At 41.8% G+C, this 21907-nt stretch overlaps 1 protein-coding gene across 5 annotated transcripts in view; it reads right to left on the bottom strand.

Moving 5' to 3' along the window:
* The window catches only part of TRPC7 (transient receptor potential cation channel subfamily C member 7), a 139828-nt gene that overhangs the window by 36016 nt on the left and 81905 nt on the right, over window positions 1-21907 (bottom strand). For all 5 annotated transcript variants that reach the window (XM_043465435.1, XM_043465437.1, XM_043465438.1 and 2 more), the window contains 2 exons: window positions 18073-18289; window positions 5288-5521 (listed from right to left, as the gene is read on the bottom strand). In XM_043465435.1, coding sequence (XP_043321370.1) covers window positions 5288-5521; window positions 18073-18289 — 451 coding nt within the window. The remainder of the gene's footprint in view (window positions 1-5287; window positions 5522-18072; window positions 18290-21907) is intronic.

Below are 21907 nucleotides of genomic sequence, written 5' to 3'. Positions count from 1 at the left end.
ATGCTGATGTCCATGGGGTCGCAAAGAGTCGGACACGACTGAGTGACTGAACAACAACAAAATTCTGACTGGTGTGAGGTAATACCTCATTGTGGTTTTGATTTGTATTTCTCTGATAATCAGTGATGTTGAGCATCTTTTCATGTGCTTTTTGGCCATCTGTATTTTTTCTCTGGAGAACTGTCCACTTAGATCTTCTGCCCAGTTTTTGATTGGGTTGTTATTATGAGATAGAGCTGCATGAGCTTTTGTATATTTTGGAGATTAATCCCTTGTCATTTGCATTATTTGCAAATATTTTCTCCCATTCTGTGGGTTGTGTTTTCATGTTGTTGATGGTTCCCTTTGCTGTGCAGAAGCTTTTAAGTTGAATTGGGTCCCATTTGCTTATTTATATTTTTATTTTCATTACTCTAGGAGGTGGATCAAAAAAAGATATTGCTATAATTTATGTCAAAGAATGTTCTGCCCGTTTTCCTCTAAGGGTTTTATGGTATCCAGCCTTACATTTAAGTCTTTGATCCATTTTGAGTTTATTTTTGTGTATAGTGTTAGAGAATGTTCTAATTTCATTCTTTCACATGTAGCTGTCCAGTTTACCCAGCACCATTTATTGAAGAGGCTATCCAGTGACTTTGTAAGCTTCATTTTCCCCATCTGCAAACTGGGGATAATATCATCAACTTTACAGAACTGTTATGAGGATGAAATAAAATCATATATGTAAAGTGCTTAGCTGGAAAACAAATTGCAGAAGACCCGGGCTCCTTGGGGACAAGGGTCTGGCATATAGCAGGTGCTGATAAATACTTGTTAAATGATTGAATGAAATCCTAACCACAAGTTTAGCCATAAATCAGAACAAATGAGCTCACATGGGGGCCAGGAAGGGGCTTCCCTGGTGGCTCAGCGGGTAAAGAATTTGCCTGCAATGCAGGAGTCACAGGAGACGTGGGTTTGATCCCTGGGTCGGGAAGATCCCCTGGAGGAGTGCATGACAACCCACTTCAGTATTCTTGCCTGGAGAATCCCCATGGACAGAGGAGCCTGGCGTGCTACAGTCCATAGGATCACAAAGAGTCAGACAGGACTGAAGTGACAGCACACACAGGGGCCAGGAATCTGAAGGTTCTTGCCTGAGAAGATGCTCCTGGGTTTTGTTTCCCAGACAGTGTGTGTCTGGGAGTTGCTCCTTGGTGGAGCTAAGGACCCAAAAGTGGTGACCAGTCATCCAGGCTTGCTATGGCATCCCTGTTCCTTGTGGCAAGAGTCCTGAGACCTGTCCTGTGCTGGGGAGATTCTGCTTGTGGTCACTGGTGAGGGTCTACACCATCCTGCGTGTATTCCTACACCAGAGCAAACCTGTACAGTATTCCTACTGTAGTTCTGATGGTGCGGAGAGCAGCAGCTTTCTTTAATAAGCTGCCTACTACATGTCAAGACACAAAACAGTGATTTTCAAGGGACACCTTCCTCCTAGGATGGTATGTGTTGGGGGGCATCCCTGGTCATCACAGTGACTGAGTAGGAGTATTATTGGGATGCTAATATCCTGCAGTGTTCCAGACAGACCAGCCATGAGGACTGCCCTGCTGAACAAGTCAATTGAGTCCCTGTTGAGAAATACTAAGTGAAACTTAAATGGAGCAACATAGAGAAACCTAAATTAGCCCTTATACTTACATTAGCTGTAATTTTCACAACAGCCCTGTAGAGTAGGTACTATTATTGCCATTCTAAAGATTGGATTTGGGGTATGGGGTCCTTTTCAGAGCCAGATAAATGCAAATAGTAAGGATATTACATAGTGATTTTTGGTCCCCAAGGGAGATGGAAGAGGAAGGGTTTTGTTCTTTATTTGCATAGACTCTGTTAAACAATTACAATAATAAAGGGTGGTAAGAGATTTTTAGTAAGGGAAGCCAGGCCTCTACTTGCCAGAGTTTAATGTAGTGCATTCTAAATTATAAATGGAGATATATAAATTTATGGACTTTGTGTCCTCATCGATGTCATAACTCAGAGAAGTAGGGGACCAAATGATATTTTTCCAATACATCTGTTGCCCTCTCCATATATAAATAGCACATTTAGATAGCATAAAATAGGACTCAGATTCTTCAAACAGACCCCAAAAGGAATTTTGTTTTTATCTCTCCCTATAATTTATTATTTTAAACCTCAGCTGTAATAATAAAAGCTACTCCTGTAACCTGTTAAGATAGCTGTTATCTATTAAGATAATCTATTAAGTAAGATAATCTATTAAGATAGCTGTTATCAGATCCTAGTGACCCAGTCAGAAGTTTTAGTGAAAAGTATTCAAAAACATCTACTTTATTGACTATGCCAAAGCCTTTGACTGTGTGGATCACAATAAACTGTGGAAAATTCTGAAAGAGATTGGAATGCCAGACCACCCGACCTGCCTCTTGAGAAACCTGTATGCAGGTCAGGAAGCAACAGTTAGAATTGGACATGGAACAACAGACTGGTTCCAAATTGGGAAAGGAGTATGTCAAGGCTGTATCTTGTCACCCTGCTTATTTAACTTATATGCAGAGTACTTCATAAGAAATGCTTGACTGGATGAAGCACAAGCTGGAATCAAGATTTCCGGGAGAAATATCAATGACCTCAGATATGCAGATGCCATCACCCTTATGGCAGAAAGCAAACTAAAGAGCCTCTTGATGAAAGTGAAAGAGGAGAGTGAAAAAGTTGGCTTAAAACTCAACATTCAGAAAACTAAGATCATGGCATCTGGTCCCATCACTTCATGGCAAATAGATGGGGAAACCATGGAAACAATGAGAGACTTTTATTTTGGGGGGGGCTCCAAAATCACTGCAGATGATGACTTCAGCCATGAAATTATAAGACACTTGCTCCTTGGAAGAAAAGTTATGACCATCCTAGATGGCATATTAAAAAGCAGAGACATTACATTGCCATTAAAGGTCCATCTAGTGAAAGCTATGGTTTTTCCAGTAGTCATGTATGGACATGAGAGTTGGACTATAAAGGAAGCTGAGTGCCAAAGAATTGATGCTTTTTAACTGTGGTGTTGGAGAAGACTCTTGAGAGTTCTTTGGACAGCAAGGAGATCCAACCAGTCCATCCGAAAGGAAATCAGTCCCGAATATTCATTGGAAGGACTGATGCTGAAGCTAAAACTGCAGTACTTTGGCCACCTGATGCGAAGAACTGACTCATTTGAAAAGACTCTGATGCTGGGAAAGACTAAAGATGGGAGGAGAAGGGGATGACAGAGGATGAAATGGTGATGGGATCACCGACTCAGTGGACATGAGTTTGAGTAAACTCTGGGAGTTGGTGATGGACAGGGAGGCCTGGTGTGCTGTAGTCCATGGGGTCACAAAAAGTTGAACACGACTGAGCAAATTTACTGAACTGATTCAACTTTGATTGGCTTTTAAGAGTTTTGATGGTTGTAAAAGCAAATAGCACTTTGACAATTCAGACAAAGGGATTTTCTTCCTCTTGTAGCTGTTTTTAGGTAAAAAATTGCAACCTGAAAAACACCTGCCTACTTGGTGCTCTGTAAGTTGGAAGGAACCACTGCTTAGATGACCACTAGAGGGCACTCTGCCTCCATAACTGGGGCACAAACCAAGCCTTTGAGATGAGAAAGATTTCAAGGGCACAGGGTGAACCACAACGCCAAGGGCAATAAAGTGCAAAGCTTTGGGCTGGGTGCGACTCTAATACAATCCATAAAAGGAATAGAAGTCACGAGTGAACAATACTGTGGCTTGAATCACAGCCCTAAGAAAAGTATTCAATGCAGTATCAAGATTCTCTCATCTTTCCTTAACAAACCCTGAAGAGAAAGTATACAAGCCCATGCTTTTAAAATGTCTGGATTTGCTAAACCAACAAATGAAGAGGGGATGATTTGTAATTCTACAAGACTCCATTTCTTAATTGGGGGGGGGGTTCCCACATTTATATTTAACATAATCTGCCTACCTCAATCTACAATGAATATGGGCAACAACTCAACTTTTATGTTAAGGGGCCACCCTTCTGCAGATCATTGCTGCACTGGATCATGAAGATTCTGTGATCACAAGCACCATGTGGCTTTCATATAACAGGGACATTTGACACTCAAACCTTCATGATGTAGGGGCTGCCACTGTAATGTCCAGCTAATTGACTGGTAACAACAGATATCTGTTGTTTCTTCTCCCCCACTCATCTTTCTCCTTTAGTACAGAAGATATAATGAGTGAGCAAGAAAATGACCCCAGAGGTAGTAGTGATAATAACTATCAGTGAGCATTTAATATTTCAGAACACAGTGCAAAATTCTTCATGTGTACTATCTTATTTAACCCTCAACACAAACTTTCTGACATATGCATTATCCCACTTTTACATATAGGAAAATTGAGGGTCAGAAAAATTAAGCAAACAAGTCCTTACAGTAAGCTACAGAAATAGGATTTGAGTCCAGGTCTCTCTAACTCCAAAGCCTGGGAACATAAAGGCTATGCCAATCTGCATTGTTTTCATTTCATGTTGAACAAGAATCCCTTGCTATCCAAGGCAATCCTGTATTTCTGGGAACATTATAAACCATGCCATGAAAACCTATTTCTTCATCAATAAAATAGGAACAACAAAAATAACCTTTCCATGGGGCTGTTGCAAGGAATGAAGTTTATAGTGTAAAATGTCTATACAGTTCCTCACATCTAAGTGGGTCCTCGATAAATGCTATAACTCTTACTATTATTACTAAAAATTCAATCTAGTACCTAACATTGGCCTTGTGATTTGAAAGAACTAAGGCACCTTCTAAGAACATATCTTATTACGAGAAAATAATTTTTGAACTGGGAAAGCAAGACTTATTCTTGCACAGAATACAGGGATCCAGTAAGGTAGGAAAAACTCCGGGATCCACATAAAAAATGAGATTTCTTAAAAAAAAAAAAAAAAAACAAAAAAAGAAAAGAATCCCACGGAGGGTCCAAGAGTCTTTCCAAAACAAATCCATCCTTTCCAACACAAATTGATACATTTCTCATAGTCATTAATTCCACATTCTATTGCTAGTTTATTGCAGGGACCAGACTTCCTTGGGAGATGGTGAGGAGGGTCTGCTTTGACATTAGAAAAAACCAAAGTGGGCCACAGCCAAGTTATAAACCACCAACTGCGGAACACCCAAGCTCCTGGCCACACCCTGCAAACAAACCAATCAATGCGCAGCAGAACACCTGCAGACTCATCTTTACCGCAACTCCCGACTCACCGTAGGTGAAGTAGGCCACTTCCGGCGGAAGTGAGACGTTGTGCAGTGTGTCGTCCTGCACGTGCTGGTCCACGTACAACTGGGCCTCGCTGGCCTTCAGGAACGCCATGAACCTCACGGTGAAGGAGGCCACAAAGATGGACAGCATCCCGAAATCCAAGAGGTTCCACAGGTGCAGCACGTACTCCCGCGGCCCCTCCTCCCAGATTTCCTTGCATTCGGACCAGATCATTCCTGCGGGAGAGTGAGAAGGTCAGGCTCACTGTTCTCAGTTCTCAGGGTGTGTGCGACCATAGGGACCATGGAGGGAACCAGGGTGCAGGTGTAAATGTAATAAGCTCTTTGGAGCTTGGAATGTTGAGAGCCAGCAGTGCACAAAAATATGCTTTCAAAGGCAGATGTAGACTTAGGAAATTCTCAGGCTGCAAGAACTCGTGCCACCTGTCCTGCTTACAGATAAATCATCTCCAGGTGTGAGGAGAGAATTCTCATCTGTTGATAGATTCCTGGAGGTAATATATGAGAAGTATAATGGCTGACATTTGTATATTTTAAGAACTGGAAGGTTATAAGTAATCATACAGTTCTAAACTAAGTGTAATGAAACTGACGTCTGGGAATGGGAAAGGGTTTTCCCAGTTATGATCTAGAACCCAGTTCCCCTAATTCCCTCATTAGCTCGCTTTCCTTTGTATTTCTGTGAATGTTTCAGGTTCCTTCTGCCTCTCCTGCAACTGTTTGTTTTGGTTATTAGTTTTGTTTTTTCCTTACTCTTTTATAACTTACTGGATTTTGAAGACTTGTGTCTTCATTGTTACATAGTAAGCAATGTAGAAATCAACAGGATGTTGCTAGCTCGCCCACCCCGCCTCCAAGTCAGTCTCATGAGGTAGCCTAGACTAATAACTCCAGTGTGTATACCTGCACTATTCAATAAGGTAGCCACCAGTCACATGTGGCTACTGAGCACTCCAAATGCGGCCAGTTAAATTGAGGGATGCTACATATATAAGTATAGAATACACGCCAAATTTCAAAGACTTTACACAAAAAATGTAAAATATTTCAACAGTTTAAAATTTCAATCACATGTTGAAATACTAATATTTTAGATATATTGGGTTAGATAAAATCTATTATTAATTTCAGCTTTTATAATGTAGCTATCAGAAAATTTAAAATTAAATTGTGGCTTATGATGTGGCTTGCCTTATATTCGTATTGAATAGTGCTTTTCTCTACCGTTATCTTCACTGATTATTAAAAGTAAATTGGTTTATATGATTAAAAATAAATCACTCAGTAACATTTTGATAATAAACATTTTATAATACACGTATTTATTATCATACATACATACTGTGTCATATTCTATATATATGTATTAACTCCCTCAAATCTTTGCAATAACCCTATGAAGTGCATTCTGTTATTATCCCAGTTTTACAGTTAACATATTCTTAGCCAAAGTGAGGATATTCTCCAGACAGGAGGCAGGAGATCTGAAATTTGAGTCTGGAAGGTCTTGCCCAAGAGTCCATGCTCTTGACCACTATGGTCTTTGCTCCTCCAGGAAATAGAATTGGGTTGAAAGCAGCTAATGAAGGAAAAGGTTTCCCTGGTGGCTCAGATGGTAAAGAATCTGCCTTACAATGCAGGAGACCTGGGTTCAATCCCTGGGTTGGGAAGATCTCCTGGAGACAAGAATGGCTACCTACTCCACTATTCTTACTTGGGAAATCCCATGGACAGAGGAGCCTGGTATTCTACAGCCTGTGGGGTCACAAAGATTCAGTCGGACACGACTGAGCAGCTAACACTTAATGAAGGAAAAATACTCTTGAATGTTTTCTAATTAGCATCGAAGAGTTTATAGCTACTCAGACATAGGAAAGATTTGATGCAGAACTAGCCCATTCTATATCATGTTACACTTCACCTGCTTACTTAGGAGGTTAATGTGGTAAAAAGAATCACTAACTGGTTGGTTAGTGAGACAGTTCCAGCTCACTGACCACATGTTCCCTAAAGGTTAACACCGCCAGCCTCTTGGCACCCTCCTGGCTCCTGAGCATCAAATATGGATGACCTCTCTTCTCCCATTCCTCCTGCCTCTCCCACAGCTGTTTAGAAAAGTTGTGGCTTTGTTTAATGAAACAGATTCTAAGAGCTGCATATTTGTATCAAATTGGAGTCTCTGCAAAAGGAAATGTCCCACAACATTGAAAATCTTTTTACAAGACTCCCACCACCACACACACCTTGTTGTTCCCTGGTTTTTATCTTCACAAAGCCATACTTCCAAAGCTTACACTTTGAAAATTTTTGTGGTAATTCAGTGAAGTAAAATTTCTCTAACACTGAAATGTACTTTCATCTGTGCCTGTTCAAATAGGTTTTTAAAGTGTGTTACGGGAAAAACCATTACAGGCTGGAAAAAATAATGTTTGTTGCTTTCCTCTATGCACCTGCCCCCTCCCCCTGATAATTAAAATTCCTGATGTCTTGGTGGACTGCTTTTAGCTGAGCACTAGGAGAATTACAGGCTATCAATTACCTTAATTCAGGAAGCCCTTGGTTCAATTCTACCTTGGTCACTTATTGGGTGTGTGACCTTGGATAAGTTCCTTGATTTTCTTGAAATTTTGATGTAATTTCCAGCACTAAAAGTTCTGTAAATCTGAAATGCAAATTATTTACAGTAAACTGACTTTTCTGACCAACATAGAGGCACCTCATTGGGGATTGCAAATCATTTCCTCCATGGTCCAGCGCCCACGTCAGTCTTCCCAGATTTACATGTTAACTTACCTAGACTAATTTAAATTATTCCAAGGCCATGAGTAAGAGTAGCATGGGCCCAAGGGTTTGAGCAACAGGAATGCTTAATGAAAAAAGAAATGTGTGAAATTAAGTACTTTAGTGATTGAAATCAGGTTTCCTGCTTCCAAGGTACGAGGGTAGTTCAGAATTTTATATCCAAGCTGAGCCCCCTGGACTCCTGCCCCTAGCATGTCAATCCGGTGAGTATATGGAGCCCAGGGGCTTAGAGGGTAAGGATGTTGGGCACTAGAGCCTCCTTCAGGCAACCCCTTCACTCAGGGATGTCTGGAGCCCAGAGAGCAAGGTCACTGGTAATTAATGGGGATGACTGGCAGGGGAACAGATTGGGACATGCTGGGAAGCCTTGAGGGAAATGAGTAGCTTTTCATTCAGGCAGGTTCTAAGTAAGGCCTGCAGGCTGCTGAGATGGGGCTTGACAGTTCAAAAGGCTGTTCACCCTGATCCCTGCCTCAGATGCTTTTCAGAAGGGAATCCCCCTTCAGATTCCTGTGAGGCTTAACTGTGTGAACTCCTTAAATGCCCATAGCCCCTTCCTCTACATAGGGTTTCTCTACACTGTCCCCGGACTCCCAGACCACCTCCTGGGAGGCTTCTCTGTTCTTCTGGGTTACCTTCTGACTATTGAGTCGGGGCTCAGGCATTCTGTTAACTCACAGGTGGGAGAATATGCCAAGAAGCCCTCAACCTTCAAGCCCTAACATCCAAACTCCAGCTCAATGGCAGGTCCTTTGCAACAGATCTGGGTCTCAGGCTCATTTAAGGTTCATTTGTTTTCCAGGCAAGGAGATGATATTAATAGATTCAAAAATTTTCTAACAAAGCTCATCTTTTCCCCTGACTTTTAGTAGCTAATCATTGTTAAGCACCCTCTAGGTGCCAGGCCCTGTGCTAGGCCCTTTTCCAACTCTAAAACTTCCTTACAGCCTGGTAGGTGCCTCCTCTAATTATCTCCACTTTACAGATGGACAGACTCATGTACAAAGATGACAAGTGAATTATCCAGAGTCTTAGGGAGTTCAGGACCCTCTTTCCACTGCACTGTCGCCCGCCTCCCCAGCCCCCCGCATGCTCTCTACTAGGCGCAGACTTACTGTCACTGTTCAGGAACTCATTCACCACTTAATGGACAGTGTTGAGCTCCGACTTTGTGCCAGGGACCATTCTAGGGGTACAGCAGCCAAGAAGATGCTGTCCCTTCCCCCCAAACACGGTCTAGTGCTGGAGACAGGTGTGTCTACAAACAGTAGTGCTACAAGGTGACAGATGCTGTAATAAGAATGTCCAGGAGACTGTGTGTGGACACACAGGGATAGGAGCAGTCAGTATTATAGTCATGAGACCCAGCACAGTGCCTGTAATAACATACTTCTGACTGACTGAAGTAGGTGACTCCTGACATGAGGAGTTAGCTGGGGGAAGGAGCAGGGGCTGAAAGGCCGTGGCCATGACGGAGAACAGGCTATTCTAGGAAACTGCAGGAGGCTCAGTATGGCTTAAGGGCTAGTAGGGATAAGGGGCTAGAGATTGGCATCAGAGAAGGTTAGTGAAGGCCCAGTAGATCCTGAAACGCCCTCCTTCAGACCTTGAGGGGGAGACGAGGCAGCTCGATATCTAGATAGTCACCCTGAGCAGCCAGATAGCTCCTCAAGGTGATAAATGGATCAGTAATGTGGTCTGATTTGCTGGGAGAAATTTTGGCAGTTTGGTTGAAGTAGTCTGTTTGGAAATCTTACCTAAATCAATGAAGAAACCATCAAAGGAATGACTTAGGTGAGAAATACAGCTCATTTTCTTTGGCAGTTTTATTCTTGGTCAAACTTACATGTATGATTCTGCAGCTAAGGCTTAGCACTGCCCTCAGAGAGCTTGTAATCTGTGGTGGGTGGGCCGAGGGAGCAACTTGATCCTCACATTTTACACACGTGAGAGCTGAAATTTAGTGAGGCAGAGCCACCAAGGAGGAGGGGACACAGTCAGGCCTGGGTCTCTTGATAACCGGTCTCAAGCTCTTTCCTCCTCTCCTCCTTAAGTGTGTTTTCCTACTTTGCTAGACATTTACATCTCCATCAATTGGGCTTTCAACTGGGGTGGCTGTTTAAGAAAACACTGCCGGGTTCTCTGTAAGAGTTGGCTCAAGAGAGTCTTCATGACATAATTCTCTTCCTAGATGGAGAAGGGACATGCATAGTGGAGAGGCTTCCTGCCCTCCAAGCTCCATGGCTTTCTGCAGACCACAGATGTTATAGTCCTCTGGTGAGCACTGGTATAGCCACAGTCTCTAACTCACATGATGGATTATCAGCTCTTTCCTCTACCCCAGAGTGACTGCTAATGACTGCTAATGAGATAGGCAAGAAAGATATGTTCCTATGGTATAAACTGATGTCGGAGATTCTCCAGGCCGAGGGTCTATGATTTCTGGTTTACTTGGTCGTTCCCAAAGCAGGTCATCTTACAGCTCTAGAGAACACACATGTCTACTAGCAAATTCGTCTCTCCTTCCTATGTCATGCTCTTCTCATGTCTTTCTTGATACCGTGCCCTGGTTTTCCTTCTATCTTTGCATGTAGTCTTAATCTCCTTGTGGCTTCCATCTGCTCTGCCCTTACTTTAAATCTCCAGGATTTATAATCCAGAAGTGTCTCAAAACTCTGCTGGTAATCAAGTAAAGCACCTGGAGTTCAGGAAGAATATATTTCTGATTGGGTTTGACCCTTCCATAGAATTGTACAGCAGAAGAAGAACAACCCACATGCCCAGTAGAGATTTGGAGAAGCAATAGATCATTGACATGTTATGTGGCCATTGAAAGAGGTAATTGGGAATACCAGATATCCACATGGAGTGAGAGCTAACAGAAAATGAAAAGAGCTACAATTTGTTTGATTACAGAAATGCTAATATTAATTGGGGCTTCCAGGTGGCACAGTGGTAAAAAATCTGCCTGCCAATGCAGGAGATGCAAGAGACACAGATTCAATCCCTGGGTCAGGAAGATACCGTGGAGAAGGAAATGGCAACCCACTCCAGTCCACTCCAGTATTCTTGTGTGGAAAATCCCATGGACAGAGGAGCCTGGTAAGAAACAAAGGAAAGCATGTAGAAAAAGAGAAGGGGGGACTAGGAGGGCAGTGAGTGGGGGAGGACCTTGAATTTTTAAGTAGGTCAGTTAAAAAAAGGCTTCACTTAGAAAAGGATACTTTTGAACAGAGACCTGAGGAGGTGAGGAAGTGAGCCATGGCACTGCCCTTGGGGGAAACCCTTAGGCAGAGGGACCAGCCTAAGTCAAGGTTCTGAGGCAGAAACAGTTTGAAGCAAGGAGGCAGGTGGGGCTAAGAGAGAGCAAGAGAGGTGGGAGGTGGTGGGAGATGAGGGCACAGAGGTGGAGGGCTGAGTCCTTTACAGGGACAGTGGCTCTCGCACTGGGGGAGATGGGATGGCATTAAAGAGTCTGGAGGCCAAGGAACACAATCTGATGACATTTTCAGTGGATCTCTAGCTCCTGCGCTGAGCATCTGCCGAGGCACGGGGGTGATAAGGGCAGAAGCAGGGACACCTGGACAAGGCCCCTCAGCTGTTAGTGATCAGCCCCTCTCCATCTCTGCGGGAGCCAGTTGAACTTGTTAGGGTCCTAAAGTCCTGTCCAGCCTTGGTCGAGAGGGAGTCATGGTTTGGGTGTTTGTATAGCCAGTCTGTCCAAAGGACCACATTCCTGAGTCTTGGGGGAAGAGAACCATGTGTTGTGTTTCTGTGTTTCTCCTGGCAGCGCCTGGGAGTAGTGTTTGAGGCCTTTTTCAGTGAGGGGGCCTGCTGCCAGTTCAAGCCTCTCCAAGTCTGAGCAGAGGTCAGATCAGATGGTGGACCTTAGGGTCTGCCCGCCCGGAGAGAGCAGTGTACGCCGTGCTCAGTGTCTTTCTGAGGCTGTTAGTAGCAGTAGTAATATTGAATAATTAAAGAACTCCAGGAAGTATTTAGAGTCAAGATAATATTCGTCTTATTTTTAGAGCTGCTTCCCTGTTATCTGGCACAGTGCCTGGTATATAATATAATGCTTAACAACTAGAATGGATTTGTGGAGGAAAAAATTGAGAAAATGGAAACAATGCTAACAGAAAACTTACATGTGCAAGTGCATTTACCACTGCACTTAGCAGGCTACCTACTCTTGCCCTCAATGCCACCTTCCTCCTGGTACAGTAGAGGAAGCTTCCGCACTCCTGCTAAGGGCTAGCCCTCCACTGGCCTGCTGGGTCCCATCCCCTCTCGCTACTCAGGAACTTTGCTTCTGAAGTCAGTGGTCAATCCTCAGGCCTCCTGTCACCTGATCTGTTGGCACCATTCTACATAAGTGATCAGTCCGTGGGTCCTGACACAGTGACTTGGTTGGCTTCTCGGACACCACTCTTTTACTTCAGTCTCCTTTGCTGGATAAGATTCTTCTTGTTTCCCCATCCTTTAACTGCTACTGTGCCAGAGGGCTTGGTTCTCGCTTCATCCGTTCACATTCACAGTTGAGGTATTGCATATAATTTACTTTTAATAGACTGACATGCCCAAATAATGTTTCCCACCCCAGCCTCTCTGAACTTCAGCATGTATATCCAGTTTGCTACTTGACATTTCCACTTGGAGATCTAATAGATAATCTCAACTGAACTCTTGATTTCCATGTCTCTCTTCAAACTGCTCCTTCCCTGGTCTTTCCTGCATTAGTTGTTGTTCAGTCACTCAGTTGTGTCCGACTCTTTGCGACCCCATGGACTGCAGCATGCCAGCTTCCCTTTCCTTCACTATCTCCGAGAGTTTACTCAAACTCATGTCCATTGACTTGAGATGCCATCCAACCATCTCATCCTCTGTCACCCTCTTCTCCTCCTGCCCTCAATCTTTCCCAGCATCAGGTTCTTTTCCAGTCAGTCAACTCTTTGCATCAGGTGACCAACGTATGGGAACTTCAACTTCAGCATCAGTCCTTCCAATGAATATTTAGGGTTGATTTCTTTTAGGATTGACTGGTTTGATCTCCTTGCTGTCCTAGGGACTCTCAAGAGTCTTATGCAGCACCACAGTTTGAAAGCATCAATTCTTCCACACTCAGCCTTCTTTATGGTCCAACTCTCACATCCTTATATGACTATTGGAAAAATCATAGCTTTGACTTGCCAGACCTTTGTCAGCAAAGTGACGTCTCTGCTTTTTAATACGCTGTCTTGGTTTGTCATAGCTTTTCTTCCAAGGAACAAGAGTCTTAATTTCATGGCTGCACTTCCTGCCTTAGAGGAAATCTATTATACCTTACTTGAACTAAAACACTTGGAATTTTCTTTGACCACCTTCTTTCTCTTACATCCCACAGACAATCCAGTAGCAATTACTATTATTGATTTTACCTCCAAAATATAACCTACTCTACTGCCTCCTCAAAATCAGCCATTTTCCACCTGAATTACTGCAGTGGCCTCCTAACTGGTTTCCCTGTTTCTGCTCTTGTCCCAGAATCATCTGTTCTCTACCCAGCAGCCTACAATCCACTAGAAAATGAAGTTGTGGGATGTCACTTCTCTGGTCAGAACCATCTAGTCATTTTTAGTCATCTCAGCTCTGCACCATGGCCTCCTTGGCCTTGTGTGATTGGCCCTGCCTGTCCTTGTGACTTCTTCTCTGCCATCTCTCCCTTATTGATTCTGCTGCAGCCACACTAGTTTCTTTGCTGTTCCTCAGACATCGCCAGCTTGCTCCTGAATCTAAGCCTTCAACACATACTGAACTGTCTTTCTGGAATGCTTTTCACCCACATGCCTGCAAAGGCCGCTTTCTCTCTTCCTTCAGGTCTCTGTTCACATTTCATCTCATCAAAGGGGGCAGGTGAGAGAGCTTCCTCTTACCAGCTCAACTCCTCTGATAAGATAAAATGTGAACAGAGACCTGAAGGAGGAGAGAAAGGAAGCTAGGCAGATATTTATTCAATTTATCTTCTCAAAGAAATTTGAATACTGACTGGGTATTTGAAAATAGATTATGCATTTTCTTTTATGTTTGTAGCTCTGTTTTAGAAAAAGAATCCCGATTTCTATTATCTGTCATGGTGAAGCAGTAAACTGGGGAAAAAAAGAAACTATTTTCAGATGTTGGAAATAGCACAGCTCTGTGATCCTTAGTGAAGAGAAGCAAGAAAGATAAGTCACATGATAGCCCTGTCTTTTTTTTTTTTTTTTGAATTAGAGGCACATTTCAATGTGCAGGATGTAGAGAGGGATCCTAGAAGCATAGCAGCCGTCCCAATGAATTGAAGAGACAGAGATTGGAGTTCAGGAAGGTTGAAGTGGTTAGATGTTATATGCAGGGTTCCAGAGAGAAAGGTACTATGCAGAACCAAAAACCTAAAACCAAACACAAACAAAACTAGTCCAGAAATTTACATAAGTAAATTACATAAGTAAAATCCTTTTGAATGTTCCCTTAATATTAAGTCACGAATGCATAGAGTAAAACTATACAAACAACCACCAGAGAGCTGTAAGGAGAATCATTTCTAAGGCTCAGAAACTGTTCACCCAGAGTGGAGAGATGTTTGAGCTCTGCCCTGTCAGAATTGAGAGCCTTTGTTGATTATTGAGGCCATTTAGTAGTGACCCCAGATGTGTGTCTCTAGTACAGCGATAATCAATCCTATTGTAAAGCTTCTCCAGATCCACTCTGAGAAAGTCTGAAGAGGACCAAACTCATCTGTAAGAATTTAACAACCTGTCAGAATAAAACAAAATATCTCTTTGAAGACAATAAAATCTAGATGCTAAACAATATAGCATATGATGTGTCCATCATTCAATCAGAAATTACTAACTCACCAAGATAATAGGAAAAAATGATCCATGCCCGGAGAAAGTTTAGTCAGTAACCCAAAAATGATAGAAATAATGAAATTAGGACTTTATAACAGTTCTTACTATAAATACATACATTATGTTCAAGGATTTAAAGGAAAACACAAACACCACAAAGGAGGAAATAAAAGTTATAAGAGAGAACCAAGTGGAACTTAAAGGGTTGAAAAATACAATATTTGAAATGAAAAATTCACTGGTTGAAGATCAAAATCACAGATGATTCAGAAAAAATGTCAGTGAACTTGCAGCACATAAAGATTAGCAAAAAGTGAAAGAGAAATTTTCTTTTAGTATACACACAATATGTTTGTAAATGAAATTTTATGAAATCTAGGATTTGGCTCAAAATTTTACGGAGTTGGGAGAAGGGAAGTAGGATGAAGCAAAGATTAGCTTTGATTTGCTAATTGTTGAAGATGCGAGATTGGCCCAAAGGGTTTATTATAATCTTCTTTTGATATTTCCAATACTTAAAATTATTTACAATAAAAGTTTGAAAAATATAATCTAGTAAGAAAAAGTAGTTAGAATCTTTCTTTTGTCTCAAATGTAATAGAAAGTAGGTCAATGAAAAATAAGCCTTCCCCTTCATAATACTAATGATGTAACAGTCTTGAAAACTCAGCTTTGCTTTGATGGGTAGAAGCTGGAAGCTGGGACCTCTGTAGCTAGAGATGCTTCCCTCTTATTGTGATAATGCCCTGATACCCAGGAAGAGAAATACGGAATCAGGAAGACGTCATGGCCTAGTAGGAGAATCATGGTAACATATGATAGGATACCCACTTAAGGGGGAATATGCTTGCACTTACTAGTCTTATACCTGCTGTCCAGGTGGGGTTATGAGATGAGTGAGTGAATGGTGCTGTAAATCCTTTGTTTTATTCATTAACTCAACATATGAGTTTTTTTTTTTTTTTTTTTTAAGAAGACGATGTCTTAATTTGGGTTGCTGTAACAAAGTTGTGCAGACTAAGTGTCTTATGAACAGAAATTTATTTCTCACAGTTCTGGAGGCTGTAAGTCCAAGATCGTGGTGCCAGAATGTTTCAGGTTGCAGATTGCTTGCTGTATCCTCACGTGGAAGAGTTAGGGTAAGAGCACGCTCTGGGGTCTCTTTTAAAGGACACTAATCCTGTTCATGAGGGCTCCACGCTCATGACCTAAGCACCTCCCAGAGGCCCCACTTCTAATACCATCACATTGGAATTAGGGTCTTAACATATGAATTTGGAGGGGCACGAACATTCAGACCATTGCAAAGTACCTAGTGTTAAAGTGCTTAACTTAGTTAAATTGGAGGTGGGGGCGTTATACTAGGGAGAATGGGGATAGACACGGAGCTGTGGAAGGCCACAGAACTCACTCTACAACAGGCTCTACTGTTCCTTTTCAACCTGAGTGCCGGCAACTCCACTAAGTGAGCCTTTGGTTGCAGACTTGCCAGTTGATTAAAAGCTCCTGGGAAGCATGGCATGCTTTCCTGCCTCTGCCCTTTGGGTCAAACCATTCTTCTCCTCATTACCTTGTTCTGATTGAGAGATGCAGCTTAAAGGCCATACTCCCAGTTGGTCTCAGTTTGGGGGTCTGTGGGATCTTCTTCAGTGGTTCAGCTCTTGTGGTGCTCTCAGGCCAGAAGGGTTGAACCTGTGGCACTGTGCAGTCGTGTGATTAGCACAGGGCAGGTGTTAGGCTGTCTTTTCAAGTATTTCTTCTTCTGTGAATTTGTTGATTGGTAGTATGGACACTTTGACCCTGAATACGTTTTGACTCAATGTTTGTGAACATAAACATGACGAATGCTATGCCTATATTGAATTGTTGTTAAGAAAGGCAATTAGGGGCGGGCGGGGGAGTGGTGGTGGCAAATACTATTAGGACAGTTTAATTAATTGACAAAATCTTGGTATTGCATACATTTTTTTGTCTTTTTTTGGTTTAGTTTTACTCAAAACATTCTTATCAAGTTCAAATCTTTTTGATGTAAATCTTATAATTTATTGATCAAGTTTTGGTTATATACAATATCACTGGTTGTAACTTTTGCAGTTTTTCATTGTTTCTTACAAAGTCTGATTTTTTTTTTTACCAATCAATTCAGTGTTAGAAAAATCTGTAACACATTTGACCATGTACAGTTTTAGCCATTGTCTGTTTTATTTTATCTTGCTAATTTATACTAGTAATAGTTCTTGGAAGTTAGGGAAAAGGAGATACCCTTTCTTGGCTAGTCATTGAGACACCTGGGAATAATTTCCTTGGCAATTCTAGTAGCAGACCTTGGCAACACAAAATATCACCATAAAGAGGAATTTCACAGCTTCATTATGTTCATTAACACAAATAATGAGAACATGTTAGTCCCCTAACTTTTTAGATTTTTATATTATTGGTATTTTACTATGTATTCGGTGGTAACAAAAAATATCTTTTAAACTATGCAGTCTTATACTTTTTTCCTAAGGCTACTAGGTTAGTTGCTCAGTCATGTCTGACTCTTTGGGACCCCATGGACTGTAACCCACCAGGCTCCTCTGTCCGTGGAATTCTCCAGGCAAGAATACCGGAATGGGTAGCCATTCCTTTCTCTAGGGGATCGTTCTGACTCAGGGAATGAACCCAGGTCTCCTGCATTGCAGGTGGATTCTTTACCATCTGAGCCACTAGGCTTCTAGTAGACTATATTTATTTATTTATTTATTTATTTTTTTTGTTTTTTTTTTTAGTAGACTATATTTAAATGAGTAAGCCCACATGTTCTCCCCCACCCCCACAGACACTTTATAGTCACTTTCAATACATATATAATAAAAAGTATGGAATAAATTCCCCCCAAACAAGTCCTTTCAAAATTGGGATTTATATTACAGGTCTGTGCATCTTTTATACCAGCACAGACAGAAGTTGACTTTGGTTTCCATGCTGGTCATCTCCTCACCATTTTGTCTGCCAAGAGTGCATTCAAGAGAAAAAGAGCTTCTGAAGTCAGAGTTTAATAAGGTCCTACCTAATATAACTAGAGGAGGAGAGAATAAAAGACAGTGACTTGCTTACCCAGGACCCACTTCATGATGAGCATTTCTGTCCAGGAGAATTGTGTAGTTTTCACTCTGAAGATCTGTTTTGGGTAGTCTGTGAAGGTTTCGTTGGGCAGGGTTTTCACGCCTTCAAAGCGGTCTGATGCGTTCACGACTAACAATCCCAAGAAGATTGTGAAAGAAACTGCATGGGCTACAAATTTCATGAAAGGGCTCCTCAGTGTTCGTCCTAGCTGGAAACAAAATGTATATAAGACACGTTAATCTGGCAGCTTCAGGCAGGCACAGGGCTCTCTTTAAAAGGCTTTTGCTGAAAGTTGAACCAGAGAATTCCTCATTTTGGACAGAAGCTGCTCACCAAACCCAGACATTTTCTATAGTTTTTATGTGAGAGGCTGTTTGACTGAATTTGTTTTCTACTGATTTTAATTTTTCCTGTTCAGAAAATTCAATGGGAGTGGTAAGAGAAAGGAGTGGAACACACTGATGTAACATCACGTTACAGTCTGACTGCATAGCTACCCCCAACCACGTGGATATGAATTTTATGCTTTTTGAACCTAGAAAAAAAAATCTGTTTCAATAGAGTTCAGAATTTTTTTTTTTAAATTACACTTTGGATATGCTCTGTTGCTCTTTGGTCTATTTTCTTGGATTTTAGGTGAGATGATTTATTTTCAGCATTTCTTCTATCCTGGTAAATTTATTTAAAGCCATATAGTTTGCATTAGGTTCTGCTTTAGCTATGTTCTGTACATTTTGACTTGTAGTGTTTTCCTTGATACTCAGTTATGAATATTTTATAATTGCCCTTTTTATTTCATTTTAAGTCAGAGGTTATTTAGATTTTAGACACACAGGACTTTCCCCGCTTGCTTTAAAAAATCCTAATTTTATTTCAGTATGTTCAGATCATAGCCTCTATTATACTACTCTAAAACTTACTGAGATTTTCTTTGTGGCCGAGAATGTGATTAATTTGTGCAGTTCCATGTAAACCTGAAGTGATCCAAAAGATGCCTTGTTAGGGAGCAGGTATTGGTCACATCTTCTTATCCATGGATTGCCATGCAAAGGCCACTTGGATCTCTGAGATGTAACTTGGGGGCTGCATAGGGGGTCTTTGCTGGCTCTCGTGAATGAATCCACTTGGGTCTCTTCCAGGTCACTGCTGTCACCCTCACCTAATCTGACCCCTCAGCCAGGGGTACTAATAAGACAAGAGCAAAGAGTGGTACCTTTTCTGGAACACAGTTCCTTCTCCAGGGCAAATGTTCAGTTATAGTCGGTGACCAGTTAATGTTCATGGTCTGCGTCATTCAGGAGTCCCATAGTGAAATGTCAGCCAGCATATAGAGTATTGGTTCAGCAGAAGATCAACTATAGGGTTTCTCCTGGGGAAACTTCCCTAACTCTGACTATATTTAGCATAACATTTATAAATCGGATAGCTTGACAATGTTTTTCAATATGCTTCAGTGTGATAATCATCCACTTTAACAGTGCTAGTTATTACTGTAACATTCTAATGCTACAGAACCCATCTGTTGAAATTAAAAATGATAGTTTTTTTAAAAAAATAATTTTAAAAAACTGCATTTTAAGTCTGAACATTGGAAATCCCTACTTGTGCTGGAAAGAACTTGTTTGGAATCAACTGCATTATCAGATTGTCATATGGCACTAGAATAACTTCAGAAGTAGACAAAGAGGTTTACCTAAAAACCATGCGGCCCACAAACGTCCTACACATGACATTTCTCTGTAAAGTTTAACCTTGTTATTTATAAGGTAGGGATTGTAGATAATTTTTAGACATAGGTAGATGTACTAAATTCAGGATGCAGAGATTCAGTATAAGGACAAATAAAATACCTCATATAAATTCAGTGAAAAAAAAGGAATCTAACCATGTTTCATGTTGACTTATGAATGTGATGTCAAAAACCTACTTTGAGTTTTTCAGCATTTTATCTGACTGAGTTGGCATTTTGGATTCCATTTCCCAACCAACAAGCTGGGATACTTTGCTGTAGACAGGAGACATTCTTACATAGTCACTGCGTGGTTTCCTGTCACTGTGTCCTGGCTGGGGTCGTGGAGAGAGGGGAGGGAAGTTGGAGAATGACTGCAGAGTGGGGAGAGGAAGGGTTGAGAGGGCAAGGGATACCAGGTCTGCCTGTCCCAGCAGGGTCCCAGAGATGCCAGACAAAGGTGGAGAAGACGGAGATAGACACAGCTGTTAACAGGGTTGCCAGCCAAGTTTCCTGACTCCTTAATCACTGGGCTCTAAGTAACATCTCCCAGTGACTACCTGGATGAGGACATGGGGACACTGCTCCATCTTCTTATCGAGGCAAGTACCTGACTGCAAGGATCTGCCATGCAGGTGCACCCTTGCTGGCCCTGGGATTCCCCACAGGAGCTGCTTTGAGAAATTTAATGTTCTCTTTGTGCCCTCCTTCCAATAGTTGTCTTCTGGCAGAAAATGCACCTGTCAGAGTTACTGTATTTATTGCAGACCATAAGGAAAATCCCTGATAAGGCCCTTCAGTGTTGTGGAAGGTTACCCTGAACTCAGTCCCACTTGATTTAAGCCACAGGGAGGAAAAGCGAGGTTAGTAATTCATGCATTTTTCCTATTTTTCTTCTGGTCTTGAAAGCATCTTTTTAACCGGTAAACATTGATAAAGGTCAGATGAGATCAAATCATTTCAGTGATTTCCTTTTTCTTTTTTTGGTGACATTTCCTATTTGTCTCAATTTTTTGAAGCAAATTATGCTTGGGAAAAATTTCCTCCTTTCATAAGACCACCAGGTGAACCAAAAGAAAGGAGAAAAGTTAACCAATATATACCTGCTGCTCTTAGTATTGGAGTCATTAAAGGGGTCAGATAACAGTGTTAGGTGTAGAAAGAGATGGAAGGGCTTCAGAAGACCTAGGCCTTGGTGTGCTCTGCTAGAAGAGCACATCTGGTGAGTTTGAAACATGGGCTCAGGCAGCTGCATCATTACTTGGCCCTGATGAGCTGACAACATATCAGGAAACCCAAGCTTGAAGCACTAAGTCTCTGGCTCAGCCCAGACTTTCTGGGTGCTATTCTTTTACTCTGGAAAACAGATGAATATGAGAATAACTGAGTAGTTCTCCTGAATTAGCTCCAAATGAACTTCATTCTCCAGCCCTCAGGGTGGGCACCTGCTTTTACTTGTCGACACCCCTCTGTGTTTAGTGGCACTGGGCTCTTAGCCCACAAGCGGAAGCACTTAATGGGGACCTCGCAGCCACAAGGCCATGAGGTAGGCCATGACTGCAGGAGAGCATGCAGAGAATGTTGCCAGCATCTCTTCTCACTCAGAACCCCCAGTCCTTCTCATCAAGTGCCACCCTCACTCTCTGCCTGCTGCCAGTGGCCACAAGCAAGGGCTTAGTGTACAAGCTGTGCAAAGCTGAATGGAGGCAGACTTTGGATCAAGCATTTTCAAAAAGAAACATACAAGGCTGGAGTGGTTCTCAAATTTTTGAATGACCTTGACTAAGTTTGTGGCAGATTACTCAGAATGCTCCCTCAAAAATTCTTTTTTAAAAATATCTAACCCAGGGCTCAGGAACCTTCTTTCTTTGAAGTGGGGAGTATATGTTCACTCAGTGCACGGTGTCTCTGATCATTGTGTTTTCACATTACTGTATGATTCTAACTCTTTGTCCTGGGGGCTGAAGAGGTGCTGAGTAATAAATAGTGGGTTATAAAAGTAGGGCTTCTAAGGAAAGAAGAGAAATGAGTAGTTAATCACATGGTGATTTTGACTCCTCCCTTCTAGAAAAGCCCTGCTAACTATAAAGCTCTGAA

This window comes from Cervus canadensis, chromosome 4, assembly GCF_019320065.1.
Source record: "Cervus canadensis isolate Bull #8, Minnesota chromosome 4, ASM1932006v1, whole genome shotgun sequence".
In the NCBI taxonomy this organism is placed as follows: Eukaryota; Metazoa; Chordata; class Mammalia; order Artiodactyla; family Cervidae; genus Cervus; species Cervus canadensis.
This window is presented reverse-complemented; position numbering and strand designations above follow the sequence as displayed.